The 26,015-nt window shown below is 30.5% G+C and overlaps 2 protein-coding genes and 1 long non-coding RNA gene across 5 annotated transcripts; 1 reads left to right on the top strand and 2 right to left on the bottom strand.

Moving 5' to 3' along the window:
• Positions 1 to 753: 753 nt before the first annotated feature.
• On the bottom strand, positions 754 to 7,106 carry LOC122582608 (bifunctional TH2 protein, mitochondrial-like). The gene is made up of 6 exons (XM_043755025.1): positions 6,786 to 7,106; positions 6,561 to 6,678; positions 4,299 to 4,589; positions 3,586 to 3,958; positions 3,033 to 3,299; positions 754 to 1,284 (listed from the first exon to the last, which is right to left on the bottom strand). The coding sequence occupies exons 1-6, from the start codon at positions 7,064 to 7,066 to the stop codon at positions 872 to 874; spliced, it is 1,743 nt and encodes a 580-aa protein (XP_043610960.1). The 5' UTR covers positions 7,067 to 7,106; the 3' UTR covers positions 754 to 871.
• Positions 7,107 to 15,396: 8,290 nt separating this feature from the next.
• LOC122583251 (GDSL esterase/lipase LTL1-like) lies at positions 15,397 to 19,451 on the top strand. Its single transcript, XM_043755676.1, has 5 exons — positions 15,397 to 15,711; positions 16,474 to 16,601; positions 17,372 to 17,614; positions 18,578 to 18,830; positions 18,998 to 19,451. Exons 1-5 carry the CDS (start codon positions 15,489 to 15,491, stop codon positions 19,234 to 19,236), a joined length of 1,086 nt encoding a protein of 361 aa, XP_043611611.1. The 5' UTR covers positions 15,397 to 15,488; the 3' UTR covers positions 19,237 to 19,451.
• Positions 19,452 to 22,329: 2,878 nt separating this feature from the next.
• On the bottom strand, positions 22,330 to 24,133 carry LOC122580110. 3 transcript variants are annotated; one of them, XR_006320743.1, is made up of 6 exons: positions 23,874 to 24,133; positions 23,727 to 23,776; positions 23,130 to 23,277; positions 22,968 to 23,023; positions 22,756 to 22,815; positions 22,330 to 22,665 (listed from the first exon to the last, which is right to left on the bottom strand). It is a non-coding gene; the product is annotated as an uncharacterized LOC122580110 (long non-coding RNA). The 3 variants fall into 3 exon arrangements; XR_006320741.1 differs by having other exon boundaries at positions 22,330 to 22,815; XR_006320745.1 differs by lacking the exon at positions 22,756 to 22,815.
• Positions 24,134 to 26,015: the final 1,882 nt, after the last annotated feature.

Here is a 26,015-nt window from a genome sequence, read left to right as displayed (position 1 = left end):
CTATTCCTCAACACAAATGCTGCCTCATTAATAAGATGCATGTGAAATAAATATATCTACAAGAGCAATGTGTCTACATCAATACTTCAAGCAGTGGTTGTATTTAGTTACTATGATTTTCTCTTGAATTATTAAATATTTGAACTATATATGACTATATGAGTGTGATAGAAACATCTTTGATAACAAAAGATTTAAGTAAATGATGGTATATACAAAACTTGCGGACGTATAGTATTGATGCATGTATGCCTATATGATTTCCAATTGAAATTGATAAATTGCATATAGATTGATAAGGTATCCATTTATATGTACAATAAGTAGAATATTGACATATCAATCTACCGTTCTTAATTAGAATGTTGACATAATAAGCAATGATCAACATTGAGTGAAGGATCCAGGAATATGCAAACAGGGGACATGGCAAACGCAATATATATGAACTCGGCTATTTAGTTTCGGCCATATACGAGAAAGGATAGGTCCCCCGTGCAAAGGAGAGTCGATTTAAATCCTCTTGATGTACGCGATGAGTTTGCACTTGCAGACCAGTCACGAGATCACGGCCAAAGAGATTACAATAAGCCAACATGTTTGTGTTCAAAAGAATGGTTAGAAATCAAATACTATACTTACTGCGTAGAGTCAAAAAACTGAAAAAGAACAAGAAAAATCTTTATCAAGATCTATATATACCTCCTAACTAACCTATAACCTTAAGTTAATATCATTTCTTACACAAACATATGTGTAACGAAAATCAAAATAAACATCCATACAAAGCAGTGATAATATACAAGAGATATTGTATCTTTCTTTTGTTACATGTAAAGATGTTTCTTACATTATCAACATAACATGATTTTCAACAACCAAGAATGAAAGAATGTATTTCGGCCCAACTAGTAACTGTATATAGAACTCCAGATAGTTTATTCCAACTAAAATCACTTCCTTCTACAAACTCTCTTTGCTTCATGACTATACTGGTGTACAAAGGCATGAAGGAAATGCCGAAATGGGTACCAACTTTTCTCAGACTCGAGCTTGAGCCAATGACAATGCCTATGTCTGCTTCGAGAAGGCAAAGCAAATCACCAATTGAGTCTCCAATGTAGATAGTTAGCTTTTTGTCATGTTCGTCACGTTCCTTTAGAATGTCTATAAAAGCTTGAAGCTTGTCAATAGGGGACTCCAATGTTTTCATAATTTCGCCAGTAGATAGAGAGCCTTCATAGACGAACTCGTTTGCATGTATGTGCAAGTTGTCTATACCTCCTGGTCAATATGGCAACACATCTTAATATGAATTTCGTATCATTGACATTAAAAGAATACAGTGTGCGCTGTTCAATAAAAAAAAAGTATACAGTGAAAATTGATATCTACTAAACAGAAGCGTTGTATAACATCTGTAACTTTTTAAAGTCACTGGCGTGTTTTTGAGACACCAAGTTTTGAGCCATATGACCATTCCATTTTCAAACTAATTAGACTTAAGCATACAAGGATCAAGAATTGATGTGTTTTATTTATAGCAAACCAAGACTAAGACAGTGTGAGTGTATTTTTGAACAGAAAGTGAGTTTTTGTTAAATGTTTTACCTTTATTACAACACAAGTCTTGAATATCAGGACACAAGTACTAAATCCGAATTACAGCAAGTGGGTCTCAACCTTGAAAACCTTGAACAGGTGCCTAAGAAAGTCATCTAATTCAATGTACAATACGTATAAACCTCTTCCTACCTTTAATTTCTAGTTTGTTAGTGTTAGTATTATCACTATGTATAGCTCGTGATAATAGGAAGTGTTCATGTTAATGGTGTTTGCTAGTAAGCATCTGTGTTATAGTTATTGATTTTGAGAGGTAGTAACCATATTCATGATTGAATATGGTTAACCCTCAAACTTGGTCGAGATAAAACGATGAAGAAAGGATTTAATAGCAAAGATAATTTATGCACTTACATTGTATGTTAAAATGCCTAATTGAAAATATATGTTTAGTTTTGCATGTTGAATCTTCCTTTGATTCAAGGAAATCAAGAGATTAGTCTTTCGGTATCAGTAATTTTTCAAGAATGATGTTTTTATAGTTAAACATCATGTTTGTAAGTAAAAGTGTCAAGATATGATTACAAGTTTATAACCATATTATTTATTATTATTACTTAAATTAGATTAATATATTAAGATGAATATGGGTATGTGAATAATGAGTCGTTTAGACAAGGAACTAAAATGCGGTAATATGTCGTACAATTAGTATACAGATACGCATTTATTTCAGCACTTCAGTTGAGTAAGTTTATTTTAGTTACATGATTACGTGTTTAGTTGAATTAGATGACTTCATTGACTTAATTTGATGTTGGAATTAATTGATTCAATTGATGTTTGTTAAAATATTTGATTTAGTTAATGTTGCTAATTTAGTAGATTCGCTTAATTCAGTGGAATTAGTCGATTTAGTTGATACAGTCGACTCAGTTGATCCAGTTGGCTCAGCTTGCTTCAGTTATATAAGTCAGGGCATATGAATATATGATTATGCGTTAGCTTAGTTACTTGTATATATATTATTACATGAATATTGTGTGAGTAAGATATTAGTTCAACAAGTGGCGAGTACATGTATGGTTATAGACCGCTGCAGCTACATGTATTATAATAGGTACCTGTACAATTAGCTGTTCGGAGTACTGATTAATTTGATAGATTTTATTGGAATAGACATGTCAGATGTGATTAAAAGGCATCCCTATTTTACAGAGTACTATATGCCAATCGGTTCAGGGCTTAGTACTTCAGTGTTCAGCTCTGTTATTCACCAAGTCTGTTGACTGACCATTTATATGCTTACATGCAAGCAGGCTAGGCAAAGGCAACGGGTAAAGGGATTGCTAGCTAGCAGAGTGTTTGGCACTCTTTCCTTCTACCATCTTTTTGTCACTAGCAAACAATTTCAAATTGCATTTAGAAAAGTATGATGCAATAATAAGATTTAGCAATATTAGTAGTACCTGACGAAAAGGCAAATCTAACAAGATCACCGCACCAGCAAAAGGACAGAACATGAACATTCACCTTTGAATTCTCATTCTTCGTGATGTCCTGAAAGAAATCAATGCAACCATCTTGGAATTTGAGATGCTCCCCCGCACATTTAATATCTTCAAGATTCAGACCCTTGAGTATCTCTGATTCAATAACTCTTGTATTTGCCATTCTCTCAAAATCTGATAGCTGTTCAAGTGCTTTTCTTAGTCCCTCATAGTCGAATTTCTCCGCTTCAAAGACAAAAAAGACGGTTTTCAAACAAAAGATTCGAATTTTCCGGTTCATTGTTCAGTTCTTCATGCTTCATGGAGCTGACAATTGCGACCGGTAACTCGTGAATGAGGTCTATTAAGGTTATATTTTATCTCAAACAGGTCAGATTAAAATTTAGCTAAAAAAGAAATGGGTCAAAGAGGTTTAAAATGCCCAATCCCAACCCATAGCTTATATGTTTTGACCCTTAATGCAACCCAGTTTTGTGCATCTATTGTTAAACAAAAGCATATGATGATTTACCTTTCTGATATGCCAACATATTTTCCATTAAATTTTCATATTCTTCTGAATACTGCTTAGATAATGCTTCCCAAGTACTTTGACTTTCGGGTAGACTTTGACCCGACTTTGGTGATGTAGCCATAGCAGTATCAGCCAAAATTGCACATGAATCAACTACAGTGCATGTCAAATCAAAATCAGAAAAAAGAGTAATGGAATCGTGTTCCTTTGATAATGGTACAACTGTCAGCTTATCAACAGGTTGAGCTAAAAAGAACTCCAGCTCAAGTTTCATTGCTTGATGGTAAAGTTTTTGCATGATATCAAGTTCTTCACCCGTCAAAGTGACACTTAACTTGTCCAGCAAGTCCTCAGTCTGGAGAGCTGCTGCCTAAATATTTAAAGAATATTAGCTTGTGCCAATATAAGCGGACATGTGGGTTGGGCAACAAGAAGTTTTTCATGTGGACTAAAACGAATCAGTCAGCTTTGGATAACCCATCTACACTTATTTTGTACATTTACTTGAACTTTTATATATAATTACTTAAGTAAATATGACATTATAAACTTTAAAGCATTTGTAATTACGTTGGAAGACTTTCGTCCCACTGGAAGCAAAATACAGCCCAAAGTGACCCAAATTTAGGTGAAGCGGTCGAAATTTCTACCTCTAGATGAATATGGATGCATGGTTGCTAAAGAACAAAGATCATAAATTTTTAAGAAACCTGAAAAGCTTCACAGGAATAATTATCGATCCACTTCCTGTATGGGTGACAATCGCCATTAATATCGATCAACGACTGGAGTTTTTGACCAATAAAAGCATAAAGCCTCATGCATGGAACCATTGCTCCAATAGTGTATGCTGCAATTTTTGTTTTCTCAAAAGGCGTTGTGAGATTTGCAGGACTATTAATTCCTTCCATCTTTCCAGAAGCTGTTGCCAACAAAAAGTCAGTGTACTTGAGTGTTGCAGAGTTTGGTATAGTTTCTTTGGACACGTCAAAACCCCATTCCTAGAAGATGCATCAAAGAGTTACATTTCATGCAATGCTAGAGATACAAACAACGATAACTACACTCTAATAAGATGCAATATGATGTAAAAGCTAAGAGCAAGAAAGTTATCAGTTATCACCAAGCAAATACCACAATGTATAGTCACAGGGATGAGGGATGGGTGTTAACAAACCCACCTTAATCCACTCCCCGGTTCACAATCGAGAGTTTTAGTACTATATTTCTCTAAATCTGGTAGAGAATCCGATTATAACAATAATCTTGCCACTTCAAGATTAGATTATACACCCTTGACACTACAAGAATACAAAAGAAATCCTAACCACTAGGATTTCCACACAAGAACTTCACACACACATGTATGAAGCTCACAATGAATTGTAAGAAATATTGATTACAAGAACAAGCTCACTACACTTCCTCTCTTGCTATGGTAAAAGTAATGTAAATGATATATATTTGCTAAAAACCACCGAGTATGTGGAGGAATAAGTATGCAAGAGGTGAGTAAAATGGTATGTAAAAGCCTTTTTTACTAGATTAAATGTGCTGCTCAGAAGGAGCACGGTTGCGCACACAGTTGACCGTGTATGCAGCCTTGCAGGCGCAGATCAACTTTTTTAGCCAAATATTAGTCCGTTTATGTTGAGTCAAAATCAAGTTTTTGGCATCTTAACTTAGCAAAGAAGCTTTAAAGTTAAGTTTAGGAAAGGTGTTTGATGTTTATCCAAAATGTTAAAAACCTTGGGACAAGAAAGTCACATGTTTGCATATGTAACCACATGCACACTAGTATGGAATGGGTTCGTATAAGATAAATCTGTCATTCATACAGGCATAGGCAATTCTTAAAACATATCTAATAGCCATTTCTTATTGAAAACCATGTCCACACAGAGCCTTTGGATCATTGAGACCTTTGATTCATAGTTTCATAAAACATTAGATCATTCTCTTTTGTAAAATATAACTCATCACATAGTATGCTAAGTGCATATAGTCATACGAAATAACAAAACTATAATCCAATGCTAAAGTTAAATTTTTTTTTTAATGTATTTTATGAGTCAATGACAATAAGAACTAAGATGTATTTATGAGCATTTGCAGGAGTGCAGGACATAAAGTCATAAACAAGTTTGATAATGGTCTCATGACTGAAGTAACAAGTTTTGAGAACTTGCACATTCGAGCCTTACAAATTTTGGTACCAATAACCAAGCATTAGCAATAATTCAAAACACAATGGCAAGTGACTACTCATTTTATAGTACCAATAACTTGATTTATATCAACCAAATCATCATAGACCGATAAATCGATAATGTTTGCAGTGTTAATTTATTGACTATCCCTACAATGTTATGTGAAATGGATCCAATCATTCCCGTTGTAGTTCAAGTTTGTATCTTAATCATGAGTCAAAGTGATCAGCAAACTTAGTTCAAACTTAAATGACCAATATAAAGACAATGGCATATGATTTCCATTCTGTAGTACCCATAAGGCCATAACTTATCTCATCTTAAAAATCATAGACCAATATTGTCACATATTAACTATGCAAACAACAATGTTTGAATATGTGACCACTTAGCTATGGCATTGGATAAAATGCAACCATTATATCCCATGTTTGAACTTTCATTTTATAAAACAGGGACAGTGCATAAAAACGTCTTAACCTTGTCTCGTTTTGCTATTGTGTATATCCAGCTCTCAAAAATTTATATTCTATGTATCATACAATCAATTCCTATTTATTGGCAAGTTATATGGTAGTCAGTCAAGTCAACAACAATACTTAAAATTTAATGAAAAGGTAACTGAATACATACAATAGCAATGTATAGACATACAAAATTCACATCACCCCACTTACCAAGTTACCATCAATATTGTAATGTGTCACAGAAAATTAAAAAAAAAAAAAAGAAAAAAAAAAGTAAAACACATTAAAATCTTACTTGGCAAAAAGAATTATGCATTTGAAGCTCATTAAGAACACTTTGTCTCAACTCAACTATACAAGCTTTAGAATCATCATCATCATCATCATCTGCACACTCCTCAGCTAATTCATATCTATATTAAATCACACAAAATTTATTAAAAATTCAAACTTGTGTATTCATACCTAAAAAAACCCAAAAAAATATTCCAAAAAACAAGAAACAAAAGTTATGACTTACGCATGAGAAAAAGATGTGAGAAAGTGAACATCTTGAGCAATATAATGTCGGAAAGTATCAATCTTTAAACACCCAGAAGCCAAAGAAACAAGAAAAGGAGTATAAAGTGAATTAATTGATAATTTATTGAATTTAGTCCATAATTGTTTTGAAATTTCTTCTTCTTTTTTTAAAATGGGGTTTTGAGAAATTGTTGACATTGATGATGGGAGTTTTAAATTCTTGAAATTGGGTTTGTTGATTAGAAGGGTAGAAAATGGTTTGATTGAAAAAAGGCGCATATCAAGAAGAGGAAAGGAAGTACGTGAATGAGAGTCAAAATGTGGGTGTGGAAATCCATGTAGAACGTGATTGTTAGAGTAAAGTTGAAATTTTAGTTATTGTCACTCATGATTTATTTATTTTTACTTTCCAACTTTTTCTTAAAGTCTTTTTTTTGAAAGGGAGTGAAAAAACTTGATAAAGTTTTATCAGTAGGGCTTATTTATTTTTAACCATTAACTGACTGAATTAATTAAGTGATTGAATGGATAAGTAATGTATATATGGATTAAGTCAATACAGTTATCTTTTGTTTATTAAGTCAAAAAAATAAACACTTTTGATGACTTAATGGATTAAGTATTTTTGATTAAGTCACGACTTAATTTATTAAGTCGAAAACAAACACCACCTTAGTATGCTTTGAAACATATACAGTGATAAATACATTAAAATATGTGGTATGATTATCACTTCTCATTTTTAAAGGTGCAAGGGTATCGTTTTAACGGGGTCTACACTATAATAATTATTACCCAATAACTAAATTTTGTGACAGTGTTATGATTTTATAGTTAGATAGATTTTTAAAAAGATTAATCAGGTAAAATATATCATTTTCCATTTAGTTTTTAATTGATGCTAACTGTCGTATTTCCACCTATTATTTACGACGTGATGATAATGACACTGATGGAATATCAGAAGTGAATTGCAACATGGGTTAATAATGATGGTGGAGACATTGAGATTTGAGAAGTGAGTGACGACTCATGATGACGGTAGTGAGGGACTGAGGGTGGTGGTGGTGATGAAGTGGCGGCGGTAGTATATCATTGAAAAGGTAATGTAGATATTTGAATGGATGGACAATAAATAATGTATTATATTGTTGAGTCTATTATATAACAAACTAAATAATTGTAAATGATGTTATTTTTTTTTTTAATTATCTCATGATAGAGAGTTTTCAGAAGAAAAAAAAAATCATTTTCATTAAATTTATTCTTTTTCCATAAGTAAAATAAACTTAAGAAAATAATTAGTTTGTAATCTTTTGTATTCCTTCTCTTAAAAAACTTTAAGAACATAACATTGAAGTTTTTATAACTTAGAAAAAGGAAAACAAAAAGTTTTATAAAATATTGTAAATAACGATGTCTAATCATAATATATAAAAAGAATATTATAACATCAGTATCATTTTTTCTCCATCTTTACTTTCTCTTAATCTCATAATCAAATAAAATTTGTCTATTTGTAAATATAAGTTCCCATTTTAAGTTCCCATGTATATGTACACCTCATTTAGTTTAAGATTAGTTGGCATCTTTATTGGCAAGTTATTCTAATAATATTATTGCTACTAATTAGAATGGTACCCTCACAATGCAACGACGATGGCGTAAACAAATGGTGGTAGACTAGTAGCGGTGTGGTTATTAATGTAAAAGTTGTTATCGATGTAATGAGGTAGTGCAGTTATTTTAAGCGTTTAAGGATGTATGTTATAAATAATTTTTAATTTATATCCAAAAGAAAGTAAGATCATATATTTAATTAAAGGAAATTTAACGAACCGACAATAGTTAGTGGAGTGATAAGATGGATTTTTTATAAGTAATATGTCTATAGTTCGAGCCTTGCCTACAACAATAGTAATTGACTTTTAGCATTTTAATAAAACGGTACTTTTGACTTTTCAAAGGCTTAAAAGTTTAAAGGGGGAAAAGACCCATTTGCTTTACTGGATGGATGTCCGCACGATGTAGCGACGACGGTGGCGGTGGTGGTGGCAAATCTTAATTAATTGATGTAAAAGGGGTTAATATGGTTATTTAAGGGTTGCAAGATTTATGGTGTAAGTTATTTTATTAAGGGTATCTATAATATAACTAATAAAGGGGGTTGGGTTACACTTGGCACCCTTAATCCCCCTCCTTTAGCATAATACTTCCTTCTTATTACTACTCTCTTTTTTTAAAATTTATTTAATAAAAAATGACCAACCTTTAAAAAAAAAAATCTTATAAAAAAATCTTTATTATTGTTATCTATATATATAACACATAAAAAACCTTCACATATTCTCAACCCTAAGAAAAAACTTACGGCAAAAAAAAGCTACGATCGATTATCAAAAATGTTTTTTTATTTATATACTTTGTTCATATTTAATCATTATTATTATTATTTAACACTGAATTCTTATATTATTGTTATTAATATCTCTTTTAATATAGTTTGCAAATTATATACTCTACACTTTTTGTTTTTCTTTTTATTTAACTAAAACTGAAGGGAAAAAAAAAGGTAAACTGGAATCAATATTTATATTAAGTTAATTTTCATATGTTTCTTCTTTAGTTTTCGTATTGATTAAGTTGTGATATTGATCATAAACTTTTTGTTTCTCTTTTTATTTGACTAAAGTTAAAAAAAAAAAAAAAACGGGTAAACTGAAATCAATATTTATATAGATTTAATTTTCATATGTTTCTTCCTTAGCTTTCGTATTCATTAAACTGTGATATTGGTCATACACTTTTTGTTTCATAATTATTATAAGATTTATATGTCTTGAGATTACCCGTCCAATGGACAGGCCTGAGCACTAGTTATATGTATATAGGTGAAGATTTTAGTGAATAAATAAAATGGGTAATATGGTCATTTCAAAGTCTTAATTACTTTAAGGGGAAGAGTAATTTGCTTTTATATAGTAGTATAGATTTAGATATAGATATAGAAGTATAGATAAGAGTTTATAGATATTAATTATTAATTAATTCAAAACTTTTAAAGTATATACGTTTATAAAATATTCAAAACTTAGATAGATCTCTATATATAATAAAACAAGATTGTTTTTTATAGGTATTATTAGAAAGATTTTGATGTGCCAAATCCATATTTCATTTAAAAATTCTTTTTATTGAATTATGATGTCATATATATATAAATAAAATAAAAATAGTTCTTTACATGTTTAATTAAAATATCAATCATTTATTTAAAGAATAAAAAATCTCTCTTATGTAATATTATTACAAATAAAATGTATTTTTTTTATTTAGTTGATTTATTAACTATATAATTATTGTTTTAATTGAATTATTAGATTTACAGCATAAAAAGTTTTAATTTATTTTATATTTTAAAATTTTAATTAACATGTCCGGGTTAAACCCGAGTTGATTAACTAGTACTAATATTAATTAACTGTTTCAAAATTTTCAAAGTATCCATATATATTAGATTAGATTTTAGACTTTCAGATAATTAAGGCAAATACGTGTTGATCATTTTACTATAATATTTTCTAATAATATTATATACTATTTAAAATACTTTAGCGTGAATAGTGAAACATGTTGGTTGGCACAGCTGGCTCAGCAGCCTGCCTGTCTGCTTGTTTTTTTTTTCCGTTTGTTAGTTAGCGTATTGTGTAGATATCAACTTGCCTTTTTGGATTTTGATTTATATTTTTGTTTTGGGTATATACTATTTAAAATATTTTCGCGTGAATAGTGAAGCATGTTGGCTGGCAGGCAGCTGGCTCAGCAACTTGCCTGCCTGCTTAGGTTTTTTTTTTCCGGTTTGTTAGTTAGCGTGTTTGTAGATATCAACTTGCCTTCTTAGGTTTTATATATTATATTTTGATTTATATTTTTGTTGGGGGATAACATTTTAGTGTCTCACACTTTGACTACTAAATCTTTTGAAACTTTTTATTTTTACCATTAGAGTTTTATGTTTAATAATTCATGCTACTTTGCTTTAGTCTTTTTTTATTTGCACCATGAAACTTTTAAGCTTTTAATCATTATCTTTCAAGATAGTTTACAACTTTTTATTTCGCCATTAAAGTTTTGTATATTAAGATTTACGTATTGTTTAAAAATGTTTTTTTTTTCTAATGGTAACAATTGACCTATTGAAATTAATGACTCGCATTCAAGTCTGTGTTCGATCATTATCCTCGACCAATGGCCGGGTATAAGTGTTTAATAACACTAATTTATTATATTTTAGTTTTTAATGGTATACAAGTATTAAACATTACATATATAATTTACTAATAATAATATTTTCATTTAATAATTATAATATTACCGTCAAACGGACAATTTTAATCTAATAACTAGCTATATCTCATCTTATATACAATCAAATACTGTAATATAAACATGCAAAAATAGTCACCTCCGCCTCATCAATCGGCTAGCCCGCCTCTGCTCACCATTGGGCATCGGCCGATTCATTATATTGATGGTTGTAGAATTTACATTTTATTGTTAGAAGATTTAAAAGATCAAAATTTTATACATAAAGTAGAATATTTAATATAATAATGATAATTTTTAAAATTATAATTAGTCAAAAAAATTTTTGTTTATATAAAAAAAGGATATGCCTTGTAATCTCATGCAAATATATCCATTTGTATCTAGCGCATCTCAAGTCCTCAACAGTCGGCATTTTTTCATTATAAAACATTGGACCGACTAGTGTGAACAATTGGGGTAAGCCTGACGGATCTAGAATAGTTGGGTCATGATGGACTATTTTGTTTAATGATGATTTTAGTTTGTGCATTGCAATGGCAAATTTAGGACTCCGATTTGAGGCCCAAGTTTGTGTATGAAAAGAAACACATTAATCGGAATTTATTTATAATTTATATAAGGAGAAAAAAAACATCAAGTGTCATACAAATATATCATAAATACCGTTGGTTATTTTAAAGTAGCATGATTAGATCGAGTGGTTAACACTTTTATCTTTAGAAATCATCACCCCATTCAAAGACAGGAGTTCTTATTCTATCATTTAGATAAAATTTGGAAACAACCTTTTTACCTATAGGCTATTTGAAGTTGTTAATCGATCAATCGAGTAATATGCATATTGCTTGGTATGATTAATTGTTCCATGTGAGGATTCAAACCATCAAACTCTTCAATAATAATTAGCATATGAGTACCATATAGTAGTTTTCCAATCAAAGAGTCGCTAAATCGAACATTTAATTGGAGAGCATAATTGCAAAATCATCAAACAATCTAATTCTCTACTTTTACAATTAAAAGTTGAAGGTTTTAACTATAAAACTGAACATGTTGACAACTTAATATAATATTGAAGACCGAGTAAGTTACAATGTTTCTTTGTCATAGGCATTTAGGCTTCCAATTTGAAAAGACGAAATGAAGAAAAGGAGTAAAAATGTTGTCTATGATTATCTAATTGGGCTCTTTATGCTGACTCTATCAGTCCAATCCAAAAAACAACTATAACTAGTGGTGGACTGGTGGCTGTGGTTCCATAAAATATCCAATTGGGCTCTTTCAGTCTTCACAAAACTATAATTGGTGTCAGTAAATAATGTCTCTCCCATTTAGATTCGTTTCTATTGAGGGGTTTTGTAGAGTTTTATAGATTATCGTGGAGTTTGATTTTTAGTATGATAGTTTAAAATGAAAATTTTTTTGTGATAGATTACGGAATGTTATATGTTTTTATTTAGGTAACAGCGAAAGATGTTATATGTTATTAATGACGAGAGTATGTACTCGCGCGTTGCGTCGGTGAGATGTGAGGGTGATAGCTAGGTCATAGAGTGTGATATGTCATAAAGTGCGATAGCTCATAGAGTATGATAGTCAAATGTCTTAGCCGTACGGGCTCCGTCCTCGGATTTAAAAGTTTTTTTAAAATATATCGAATGACATCTCTAATGAAAGAGCATGAAAATTTAAGAACACTCATATAATTTTTATGATTTATCGATATACGATTTTTGAGATAAAAAATTTTGAATAAATTGGAGGAATAAATGATTTATGGAGGAGAGAGAAAAAAAATGATTGGTTGAGATTTGATGAGAGAGAAAGGGTATTATAATTATTTTAGGTAAACATAGAATAGATAGGAGAGACATTTTGGGAAAGTACTTAAAAGTATTTAAGTTTAATACAATATAAATATAGATAGATGAATATGTTCGAGGTAGATAACAAAAAATGTTACGGAGTATATGTATTTTTTATGGATGGATATATCTATACTTCTATATTAGTATATAAAAATTATACCCCATGTTGAAAAGCTAAGATTTTTGAGACATGAAATTACCAATTTACTCATATAATGAATTAACTTGAATAATCATTCTATTATTTTTCATAAGATATTTACTACATTTTTAAATCATATATATTTATATCAAATACTTGTATCACTTGACGCATCTGATGCCACCAACGGTCGCCACCGACGTCACCATCTGTCATCGCCGTCGCATTGCGCGGGTATCATACTCGTGAATGAATGATGTATTTCAAGCCTTCAAGCTAGAGATTGATGAATGATGTATTTCAATTCTATAAAAGAGTAACGTAAGAAGATATGGACCCATAGCATATGATGTAATGACCAAAATGTATATATGTATATGTTTTAGACTCACTAAGAATTTGACTTGCCCGTTAATTGTGTATCTTATTATTAATGAAACATGATGACCTTAGGAAGTTGCTCTTGATATAATGTTTTTTATTTTTGTTTTTAAATTATGTAGAAGTTACTCAATTCATTAGTAGTTTTAGGAATAAAAGAAGTAATGTCGATATGTTACTTTTCGTGAATCCCAAATATTTACCACCTAGTGACCCAACCAATCCACTTGCTATATACTCGTATATATTTCTATGCTAAAATAATTTAGGGTAAATTACAAAAATCATACCTAAGGTTTATTTAAAACTACACTGATCATACCTACAATTCAAAAATTACACGAGTCATACCTACACTTGTCTAAAACCCACACTGACCATACCTAACCTTAACGAAGCATGATGGATCGTTAAAAGGGGTCACATGCCAGTCACATGAGGGGGTAAAAGACTCTTTTGCCCCTATATCATCATCTTCATTGGCAGATTACTTTATCATCCCTTTGTTTTTCTTCCAACTCCAACTCCAACTCCAAACCCAAATAATCTAAATCATTAATCCATCCATACACCACATCAATATGTATATATCAAATTTATATCACACCCAAATCCATTGTTACACATATATGCACTTCTAACACTCTCCCGCTCTCTATATCTATATCTATATCTATATATATATGTATATATATATTTCTCTTTCTTTCTTTCTATATATATATATGCGGCTGTATATGTGTGTGTGATGGTATGAAACCACGAAAAATCCAATGAAATCCACTAAAAGACATATTAAATAAATAAGCTCCGATTATGGTGAGTTAATAATAGATCCGACCAGTGGTGGTGGTTTAATAGCAGATCCAGCCAATGAAGGTGGTCGGGTCATCGGCGGTGGTGGCGTTATACCCCCCCCCTTCCCTGCCATCTACACCTGGTGTGATGGTTTGCGGCGGCGCACTGGTGGTTTCGGGGTTTTGATTTTTGGTTTGATTTGATTGAGTATAGATTTGGATTTGGAAGTCTATCTAGAATTGTTATTGTTGCTGACCTGCTGTTATTGATAGTATAGATTTGGGTATTTTTTTGATCTAGTGTTATGTTTTCAATGGTATAGAGGATGGCATAAAGATTGATATAAACATAGATATAGATTTTCTTTTTAACAGGTATGGGTTTTAATTTTTAGTTGTTTTCTTGTTCTCCTGTTTCCGTAATGCTTGTACTTTATTCACTAGCAACTTGCTAGTCTTCAAATAAAATGGTTGTTTGATTGTTCAAAGAAAAAAAAAACAGGTATGGGTTTTGATTATTTCAGAATTTTGGGTTTTGATTATTTCAGAATTTTGTGATTTTTTTGTATGGATGTTTTAGTTGAAGATCAAAATATCCATTCGAATGTCTTTTTGAATAAAAAGATCTAGCTGACTATTTTTTTTTTTTTGATAAACATAAAGTTTGATTGTTTGATGGAGCATATGAGGAAGAAGAAGTGGTGAAAAAGACCGTTTTACCCCCTCACGTGACTGGCATGTGACCCTCTTTTGACGATCCGTCATGCTCCATTAAGGTTAGGTATGGTTAGTGTGGGTTTTAGACAATGATAGGTATGTCTAGCGTAATTTTTGAATTGTAGATATGATGAGTGTAGTTTTAAACAAACCTCATGTATGATTTTTGTAATTTACCCAAAAATTTATTACAGTAAAAACAGTGTAAGTAAATTATTATGTAATTGAATTGAATGCATCAAAACTACTACAACCATGTGTAGTTGGGATTGGCCACATATTGATTAAACTTACTGTAATATATCACCATACTTCCCGCTGCATATTTAAAGACCTTATTGCCTTCTTGTTTTCAGCAGCATTATATATATCACACACATATAAAGCAGCCAATAAAGTCTTTATATGTTTTGTGCATATACTACACTTTACTAACTTACACAATTCTTGTTGCATAATTAACATATATGGCAATGTTTTTGTTTTTCGTTTATGCAATTTTAACAAATGTGGCTCTTCAAGCTGATGCTCGAGCTTTCTTTGTGTTCGGAGACTCGTTAGTCGATAATGGCAACAACAATTACTTGGCTACAACTGCTCGTGCCGATAATACACCATATGGGATCGATTATCCCACTCGAAGGCCAACCGGCCGGTTCTCTAATGGTCTAAATATTCCTGACCTTATCAGTTAAGTTTGTGTTTTCATACTTGTAATTAGGCTTTATTAAAACCTTTAAAGGAGATGTTTTGCTTAACTTATACTAGTATAATTGTATTTAGATTTATATATTTCTTTATTTTTTTGGTACCTATATCGTGATAGTGAAATTTTATATTATTGATAACTTGGACAACAACTTAATTAAACAAATGTCAAAATCAGATCTAAAGATAACCTCGGAGTTTTCTAAAATTTATTAGATCTTAATTTCCATATATGTCAACACTTTTTGGACCATGTATACTTTACATTCTTTCTCAATTAAGAACACAAAATTTACGCACATGAATATTATGCATTTTGTATGCACACTACACAAACTTGTGGTTAGTTCTCGCTACTCTTTAAATTTTCATCGTTTCAATTCGTCTTTGTTGTTGAAAAGAAGAAAATAAAGAGTGATGTTGAATATAATCCCATTTCTTATGGAAACTAAAAAATTGTTTTTTTTTTTAACGACAAATTTTATTAAGTCAACCCAATAACTGCACGGTGATACCCAAAATTGGTGAATAAACACCAATGCCTATGCTTGTACCTGGACCTCTTGGAAAAACAAGGCCTTTCATCACTCATGGACCACTAGACCAAAAGCTCATCGGTGGGAAAAAATAAAAGACTAATAATAATCTGTATTATGTAACGTTTATGTGACATAATTGTATTTCGGCCTTCTATCTTTTTTCGGGTTGTTAATAAACTAATTTGAGATTTTGAATAATAAACAGGTGAGGCCATAGGTTCAGAAGCAACATTGCCATACTTGAGCCCGAACCTCACAGGTCAAAAGTTACTTGTTGGAGCAAATTTTGCTTCTGCTGGAGTTGGAATACTTAATGATACCGGTGCCCAGTTTGTAAGTATTAAACTCTGTTCCGATTTGTATATATTTTGTCAACCATGGTTTTTACTTTTCAGTAAATTAGCTATACCAAAAATTGACTAGTCTTTTGACCAAATGTCAACTTTGGTTACATGACAACCTCAATCACTCATGTGCCTTAAAAAAGTTATAAAGTTAAAGGATCTAAAAGTAACTGCTTTTGTGGAAATTTTTTTGGATGCCTAGTTATTCTTACCTTTAGATGGAATACCTTCTGTTCGACCGATGCTGTAAAAAAATGTAACCGTCTAGAGTCCACCTTGAATTTTCTACGCATCTCTTAATTATTTAAAAGTCATGACTTGATCAAAAATAAATATTTTTTTTTTTTTGACATAATAGCAAAAAAAAACAGCTATACAAACTTAATTCATATAAACATTATTTATCCGTTCAATCATTTTATCAATTTAGTGATCACTTAATTGTAAAAAAAATAAACAGTATCATTTACATGTGTAACATGTATATGCAATATATCAAAAATGTGTATCTAACACGATTATTATGTTTTTTGTTATAAAAACAACATGCCCAAGTTTTTGTTTTATGTTTTCCGAGTATTTTAAACACATTAAGAAAAAGTAAAAGAAAAGGTACGATGATGAGATAGTATTTTTTAATTTTTGCTTGTTTGATATATATAACCCTCTGATAGTCTGATGTAAAATGCGATACAAAAGTAACAAAACGTACATATTTATTGAAAATCTGAATGGTGATTTATATAAAATTATATACAGGCAAACATCATAAGGGTACCGATGCAAATGAACTACTTCGAACAATATAAACAAAGGTTAAGTGGTATAATCGGTCATGAAGAGGCAGAACGACTTGTACGTCAAGCTTTAGTCCTTATGACATTGGGAGGCAATGACTTTGTGAACAACTATTTTTTGGTGCCTTTCTCCGGAAGATCTCGACAGTTTGCCCTTCCCGATTACGTTCCTTATATCGTATCTGAGTACAGAAAAATTTTAATGGTAAGTTCATTTTTCTAACATATTGATGATCCGTACACCAACTTTTTTTCAACTATAGATGTGTGTTTTAAGGTGTTATACTACATTATACGAAGATCGACTTTAGAGTATATATATATAGATATAAGTATTTTACTAGTACATAGTATTTTGAATGTCACATTTGAGAATATTTTTATTTCTAATGTGGGATGTTAGACCATGTGACAGATAAAAGTGAAATATGTATAGCTTAGGTATGTACAAGAATTTATTAACTTCTAAAGATGGGAAGGTGAAGGTGGTTGCATATTTTGACAGCGTACTTATTACTAAAGATAGAAGTAGGTTACTTTTATTGACCAAAAGCATTTAATATGAAGTTATGACTCGACAAAGACGATACATGATACATGATACATATTAGTTTACTATCTTCACGAGTTCGATCCATGTGTGGTCATTAAATTAGTTGTACTAGATTAAATACATTTTTACTTGGTTATTTAGTAACAAACTTTTCATGATTTTCAAATATAAACATAAGAATTAAATTTTCAAATAGAAAGCAAGTTTTAATTTTATGGTGTACATATGAATTGTAGAAACCAATTACATGCACATGTCAACATTCGATCGAGTCTATTTTGATAATTCTAATACCTAACTTTAAAATTTGATGAAAATTCAAAAGTTAGTTGACTTTTATGACTGATAAAAATCGAAAGTTGTTTGCTATCTTGAATTCTATGATTCCTAAAACTGAAAATGTATGCAAAATTCGTTGTTATTTGATGCAAATAATCCTTTTTGTTTTCATCAAAATTTTATTTTGTACCACCTTTACTATGTATTAATTAAATAAGTATATCATCTCGATTCGAGTCATCAAAGTTTTTATTTTATTTTTGTGAATATGTATAAGAATGTACAAACTGAACCTAGTTATTTTTGTTGTTAAGTAACATCTTTGTTTAATTGCAGAGACTTTACGATATGGGGTTACGAAGGGTTTTGGTAACGGGCACAGGCCCGTTAGGTTGTGTGCCAGCAGAACTTGCACAACGTAGTAGAAATGGCGAGTGCTCGCCAGAGTTACAAAGAGCATCGGGATTGTTTAACCCCCAACTCCAAGACATGCTAGATAGTCTCAACAGGGAAATCGGGCAAACTATCTTTATTGGTGTCAATATTCATCAATCAAGTATCGATTTCGTCTCAGACCCTGGTAGATATGGTATGTATCCAAACTCTAGCAACCCGTCACTTATAATAACGAAAATACATAGGTACTTTATTTCCTAAGTATGAGATATACTCAAATAAATAATTGGAAAGTATATATATAAAACTTGATTTTTATTATTAACAATATGTACTCTATTCTACTTGTATTTTGAGCAGGATTTGTTACGGCTAAGGTAGCATGTTGTGGGCAAGGACCATATAATGGAATCGGACTATGTACCCCTATGTCGAATTTATGCCCAAACAGAGAAATCTACGCATTTTGGGATCCTTTCCACCCATCTGAGAAGGCAAACCGACTTATCGTGCATCAAATTATGAATGGTGCAAGCAACTATATATCACCAATGAACCTCAGCACGATCATGGCTTTGGACGCTGTAGAAAATGTTTGACGCGACGACACCGGTGAATTCATAACAAATTCAACCGATCGAGCTCCTTCAACGTGCATCTATTGAATTTGAGTATTGTTTTGTATGAGATTTTTAATGTTTCAGTTTGATAGGTAATTGGTCTTGTGTGTTAGAATATTTGTAGCATGCATATTGAATTCTTTATCCCATTTTGATATGATTTGGAATGAATAAAGGTTCATGCTTTTCAATTATATGATTGTCAAGAAAAAAATAAATTTTGATTAGCCGTATGTAGATGAATCTCAACCACTTAATAATCTGCTAAGTCCCAGTTATCTCAAACGAACCCAGGAGACCAAGATGGCATGAAAAGTGGCAATTAGTGGCCTTGAATTCAATATATTTGTCAGAAAAAATAATATATATATATATATATATATATATATAAGTTTTAGGTAAAATAAAACAAGTATTAAAGTAAAACAAATAAAACAATAGGTTTCTATTCATTGAAAATCACTGTGCATCATGAAAATCATCATGCATCAATTACTTCGTGAATCTTTGTGCATCAATATAACCATGATCTAAGAGTCAAGATCTTGTCTTATTTGTTTTACTTTAATACTTGTTTTACAGTACCCAACCCATATATATATATATATATATAGATTGTGCTTTGTTCTGCCTTTAATTAAATACTACTCGTAATTCTTATCTTACAATATCTGTTGGCTAAAAATGTACATTTGTTATTAGAATTAATCAAATAATCACAATACTGATCTAGTACATTAGTACTGAAACCCAACTTTAATCACATCCTTAGGTTCTCAATAACATCCTACTGAGTTGACAATACACATATATATAGAATTCAATTGTCTCCCAATTTAGTGTGATGGCCGAGGATATCATGTAGTCACTGATATTTGGGTGTGTGAGCTGTTTTCTGCACTTTGTGTCTCTCGGCCAGGGGCCACAAACAACCCATAAATGAGAAAAAATTTTAATATTTCCTCAACGACTAGAATGGACCATTATCATACAAGGAGCCCTCACCATGTTCTCGCTAGTCTATCCTTTTATTAATAAACTAGATTAAATCTGCTTGTTGTGCGGAATAACTGAAACATAAATTAAAAATATAATAACTGATAGTTACATTATTATTCATAATTCATGATAATATAAAAAACTGTCAGATTACGACTCATACAAACAACAAAATTATTGCTTATGAATATATGATATACGTCAAAATATGTAAAGCATGACTAATGAAACATAAATATTTCTAAATCATCAAAATTTAATGATATATAACTATTAAGTATAATATAATAAATAATTTTCAAAAAAATTAACATTATATAACTAACAATCTTATTTGATAAAAGATAATTATCATTGAATTAAATAAAAAAACGTAATACAATGTATATAATCTTTGTACTTATATAGAAATTAGAAAAATAAATATTAATAATTAGGATACGATTGATGATTAAGATTAAAATTGATGATTAAGATCATATATGAGAATATAGATATAACAATTTTAATGGAAAATTGACACCTCATTAAAAATCCAACGTGACAAAAAAACTAAAAATGTCATCTAGAAAAAAATATATTCTTTTTTAGGTATATAGAAAGGTTAAACCTATATGGAAAACATATCGATTATAATTGATGTTGTATCTTATAGTACAGTCGATGTATGGGAATATTCCTAAAAATTTTGTTAGTTTAAAATTGAAAATCATGCCGAGAACAAATTGCTAAGAAATTAAGAAATGCCCCCTAAATAATTGTCATATAATAAAAAAAATATTATTTTTTTTAGTTATATGAAAAGAAGGTTATTATTATTAGTTATTTTCCTATTATTATTATTTTAAACAGAATGACTATATTTAATGAATTTTTTAACATAATATGTAATTAATAATTTACGTGATTAGTATGAATTTTTTTTAATATAAAAATTTGATCTAAAAAATAGATTGACTTATCCAATTTCAATATTTGACAAAACTTTTAAATTTGAGAGGAAGATTTTAAAATTGTTAGCCGACAATATTAACTTGTTTAGCCGACTTGTTATTAAGGTTTATTCTTTTTACTTTTCTATTTTTTATTATTAATTAATCATGATTAGGATGAAAGATAATTTTAAAAGGAATACTTAAAATTAGGAAATTAATGTAGGTATGAGTAACACATAATGAAAAAAATCCATGACATTTATTTATAATTATCAACTAATCAAAAAATTATCCTCTCTTAGTTATAGAGAGAATAATCTTTTCTGAGTGTTAAAAAAAAATTATATTACATAATTATTTAGGTATAACATGTAAGCTTTTCTATCTTGGTATAGGTAGAAAAAGGAAAATGGGTAATTCTCCTAATAAAATAGTCTAAAAATCCTCTTAATATTCTAAGAATGTGATATGTAGTATCCACTAATTCTCTTTCCTAATCTTACACCATGATTTTCGACATGTCATTATCCAATAGTTAGGAGGATTTTTAGGCTAATTTGTTAGGAGGATTTTAAGGCTAATTTGTTAGGAGGATTAATCATTTCCCGTAGAAAAATATAATAGTAAAATGATAATTATGTAATATAAGATTTGAGCTATGACGGTGTATGACGGATTTTAGTTATTAAGTATATGAAGTAAAAAAAGAATGGAGCCTAAATGACTATATCAACTGATAATCGTGGAAAGAAAATTACAAATAATCACATATTCACATGCACAATAATTATCGTTTTTTTAGTATTTCATCAATTTATAATTCAATTTTTTTTTAACAGGGAAATTTCATTAATTAGGAAACAAATATTACATTGTAAGAAAAATAAGGCTATCTATATAATCTCTTATATAAACTAGCATGGTACCCGCGCGTTGCGGTGGATACCATTGACAGAGTAAATAGCAAGGTTGCGGAAGTCGTTAATCGCTCTCAAGTCGGTCGACAGGCGAGTTAGGAGTACTCGGGTGTATGAGGTGAGTATTCGAAGAGTACTCGGCTCTACTCGGTGAGTTTTACAACAATGATAAATAGATATAAAGACTACAACGGATGCTAAAAACATCAAAAAGACAAGTCTAAAAAAAAGAAGTTTTCAGCAAAACAAGCCTTCTAACAAAATCTTGACACCCATTTGTCTTTGTCTGATAGTGGTAAAACAAAATAACAAAACAACCACCCATAGACTGCAGAACTCAAACTTAAGATACGGACAATGGCACAATGCACCTAGACAATAGCATTCCCAGCAGTAGCACTAGGTCATATATCAGCACTCTTGATCCATAGAGTAGTTGGGGTACATCAAATACTACGCACATATTGATCCATCTACAGGTTGGACTCCTCCAATGTTTGATTCGATTCCGCCAATGCCACTTGCTTGCGATCATTAAAATAGTCCCAGATGCGTACCTGTTTGAACTTGACAGTAAAAAGATAATGACAAAAAAGAGATCTTTTAAGTACAATAACCTATAATTATACAAAATCACAAAGTCTAACCTTTGCAAGTTTTACACCTTTGGGTGCACACAACTGCTCAAAAAGTTTATGTAGGGAAGCCTATAGAGCATTTAAAGTCAAAACATGGATTCTTGAATCAATTAAAATACCTTTGTACTTATGTGTATGATAGTTTCACTCTTGTCTCTTGAATCAAACGATTTACTAAAAAAGAATAAGGGATACAAACAATTAGAAATTGCTTCCATTACCTTTCCTTCTTGAGCAGCATCACGGTTTTCTTCAGAAACTTGTATGAATCTCCCATCTACAATTACAGAAAAGTGAAATAAAAATACCAAAAGACACTACAAGAACAAACAAAAAATTTCAACTACCCACATACTATAAAGATGGATGACCGGAATAAATACCTTTTGTGGAGGATCATTATCAGGCTCAACAGTTTCCCCTTCAAATTCAATGTCGGATTCCACTATCTCCTCCTCTTCTACTACTTGAGGTTCTTCTACATCTTCATGACTTCATCACTCTCTTCCACGGTTCCACCACATAAGACTTCTGCAAGAGCCAAATACATCAACGATTTAAGAACCATCAACTCATCCACAAGTCATTACAAAATCCCATCATTAATGACAATATAACTGAACCAAAACTCCACCTTCTCCATCATCAATTAAGTCAGTATGGACACACAAAACTAAATTCACACCTTCAATAAGTTAATACATTTTTTTCTTATCGATGAGCATATCAAATGATACTATCCAAAGCACTCAAGCATATCTTTTATGTACAACAACAGAGAAGCATTGATACCCAGTTAACCACACAATCTCCATTCTAAACATTGGCCTTCTCTAACAGAAATATAAATAAACAATTCCAGTATATGTGATCTGTTACTTTACTCTGTTTTCAACTTCTGTTTTAACCTAATACATCCAAATCAATTACATATCTCGAATGTTATATACAAACACTAAATGTATAAAAGATATACGTACGGATTGTGAATCAAGATTTGTAAGCAGATGCTGGAAGTTTAGCACCGAGACTGAAATCAAAACAAAATTAATTGAATAAAACATCAACATAAATAGATACAATATATATGTATACATACATAACAATGTGATGATATATGTATATACCTTTCGAGAAAAACCCAAACCGATTTGATTACACCCCCAATTAAATCTGAAAACAAATATAAATGCAATGCTAAATCCCGATTTCGATCGTGGTTATGGATGGTCGCGGTGGTGGTGTAGAAGGTTGATGTCGTCGCCGGCGATGGACGGTGGGGGTGTAGGGTTGAAGTGTGCGCCCCGGTGGGAGTGTATTCCTTATGTGTGAATTTGGTAATTTGAGAGAACATATGAGAAGAGAAGGGGGTGATCGATGGATTGAGGACATTTTCAACATGGGATTATATTCTTTAATAAGGATTATAGATAAAACAAAATTGTTTTAACATCATTATTTCTTATACAATGCTTACTAGTCACTATTAAACTTCTTTATATTAATTATTTTTTTTAATATCTTAAATTATGACATTATCTTATTTAAAGTTTAAATATTTTTTAATTGATTTATGATTTATTTCTTTTCTAGCTTAAATCTCATGTAAATTCGTATGTAATTATCTAATTTACTTTTTTTTTTCTTCTTGAACTACTATTTTGCCAATTTTGCGTCAATAAGATAATTATATTTATTCGAAATACAAGGTATATTATTCCGAGATTATGGAACTATCCATGTTTCTTAAACATCAACGTAACTTAATATTATAAAACTTTTATTACTAAGTCCGGGTTAAACTCGGGTTGATTAGCTAGTATAACTAAAAGAGGTCCTCCTTTTTGAGTTTAATCCTCGCTTCTTATTAATTTTCTATTTTTTAATATTAATTAAATAAATGGCTAACCTTATTATTAATAAAAAAAATATTTTTATCCTTAAAAGTCTCAAAAAATATTATTATTATATATATATACAACCTAGAAAAAACCCTCATATATTCTCAACAAAAAAAAAAAAACCTACGGCAAAAAAAAAACCCTATGATCGATTACCAAAATAGTTATATACATGTATATATATATATATAGTTTGTTTATGATAAACGCCTAATTTGTATACTTTAAGAGATAAAAACAGACATGTTTGGTGAAGGTTAATAGACGATTAGGACGTTTTTATGTTTGTTTAAGTGTTTCAGGTCCTTGGTGACAATTTGAAGTTAAATAGATTATAAACAAGTCAAGAAAAGTTGAGAATCAAGTCAAGAAAAGTCAAGAAGCAAATCTGGAAAACTGCCATTTCCGGGGTACAGTGCAGGACGCCCAGGAGACAGTGTGGGACGACCCTATCTGCACTAAAGTTTCGAATTTTAGGGATTTTATTATTTTTTAGTTTATATCCATTCAAGTCACGACTTGGGAAGTTACCAATTGATTTTTACACATACCTGGGCAGTTTTTCAACACACACAACACCCCAATTTCATCATCAAATCACAATTCCATGGAGATTAAAGCCCTAATTGAAGAATCAATGATGGAGATTGTAGGCTAATTCTCTTTTGATCATTCTCATGTGAACAATTATGTAAGACAATTGTATTCAATCTTTCTTATGTTCACGTTGGATTAGATGTTTAATTCTTAATTGTGTTTTGCATCTAATGTTGTTTGGATTTGAATGAATGATTACTTGTTTATAACTTTGAATGAAATCCATCTATCTTTTGATTTCAAATTCTTGTTAATCAATTATTATTGGAAGAATCTTTTATGAACTTGTAATTCTATTTTAATGAATTGAAAATCTAGTTGTGTCAATTCCTCGGTTTTCGTTATTATGAATCATCACAACCGATTACTTTAGTTCTTAAGTTCATTCAATCCAAACGTTATAACGAATCATGTCTATGTGATTTCCAACGAACATAGGTTAGGTTATACTTTTGAAAACATAATTTGAAGCATGAGATCGGTCTCCTTTATTTAATTGAATTATTTTGTTAAATTTATAATCCATTTTAGTTGTTAATCAAAACAAATCAATCAATAAATTTTAAGTTTATGTCTAGATTAGTTAACTTTTGTAACTTGTTTAAGTGGAAACGATACTCGACTTACCCTAGCTAATTAGTGGTATTTAGTTTATATTTTTGATCGGCTCAACGACTTCTATCAGTTTACATTTAATCATTATTATTATTATTATTATTATTATTATTATTATTATTATTTAACATTGAATTCTTATGCTATTGTTATTAT

Source organism: Erigeron canadensis, chromosome 1, assembly GCF_010389155.1.
Source record: "Erigeron canadensis isolate Cc75 chromosome 1, C_canadensis_v1, whole genome shotgun sequence".
Lineage (NCBI taxonomy): Eukaryota > Viridiplantae > Streptophyta > Magnoliopsida > Asterales > Asteraceae > Erigeron > Erigeron canadensis.
The sequence above is the reverse complement of the archived record's forward strand: the minus strand, read 5'-3'. Positions and strand labels throughout refer to the sequence as shown.

Bases quoted from the DNA above. Each gene is read 5' to 3' on its own strand.
- LOC122582608 (XM_043755025.1), bottom strand. From the start codon at position 7,066: ATGCGCCTTTTTTCAATCAAACCATTTTCTACCCTTCTAATCAACAAA. The intron at 6,679-6,785 runs GTAAGTCATAAC...GATTTAATATAG, and splicing joins CTCACATCTTTTTCTCATGC to ATATGAATTAGCTGAGGAGT. The intron at 4,590-6,560 runs GTAAGATTTTAA...TGCATCTTCTAG, and splicing joins TGCATAATTCTTTTTGCCAA to GAATGGGGTTTTGACGTGTC.
- LOC122583251 (XM_043755676.1), top strand. From the start codon at position 15,489: ATGGCAATGTTTTTGTTTTTCGTTTATGCAATTTTAACAAATGTGGCT. The intron at 15,712-16,473 runs GTTAAGTTTGTG...AATAATAAACAG, and splicing joins AAATATTCCTGACCTTATCA to GTGAGGCCATAGGTTCAGAA. The intron at 17,615-18,577 runs GTAAGTTCATTT...GTTTAATTGCAG, and splicing joins AGTACAGAAAAATTTTAATG to AGACTTTACGATATGGGGTT.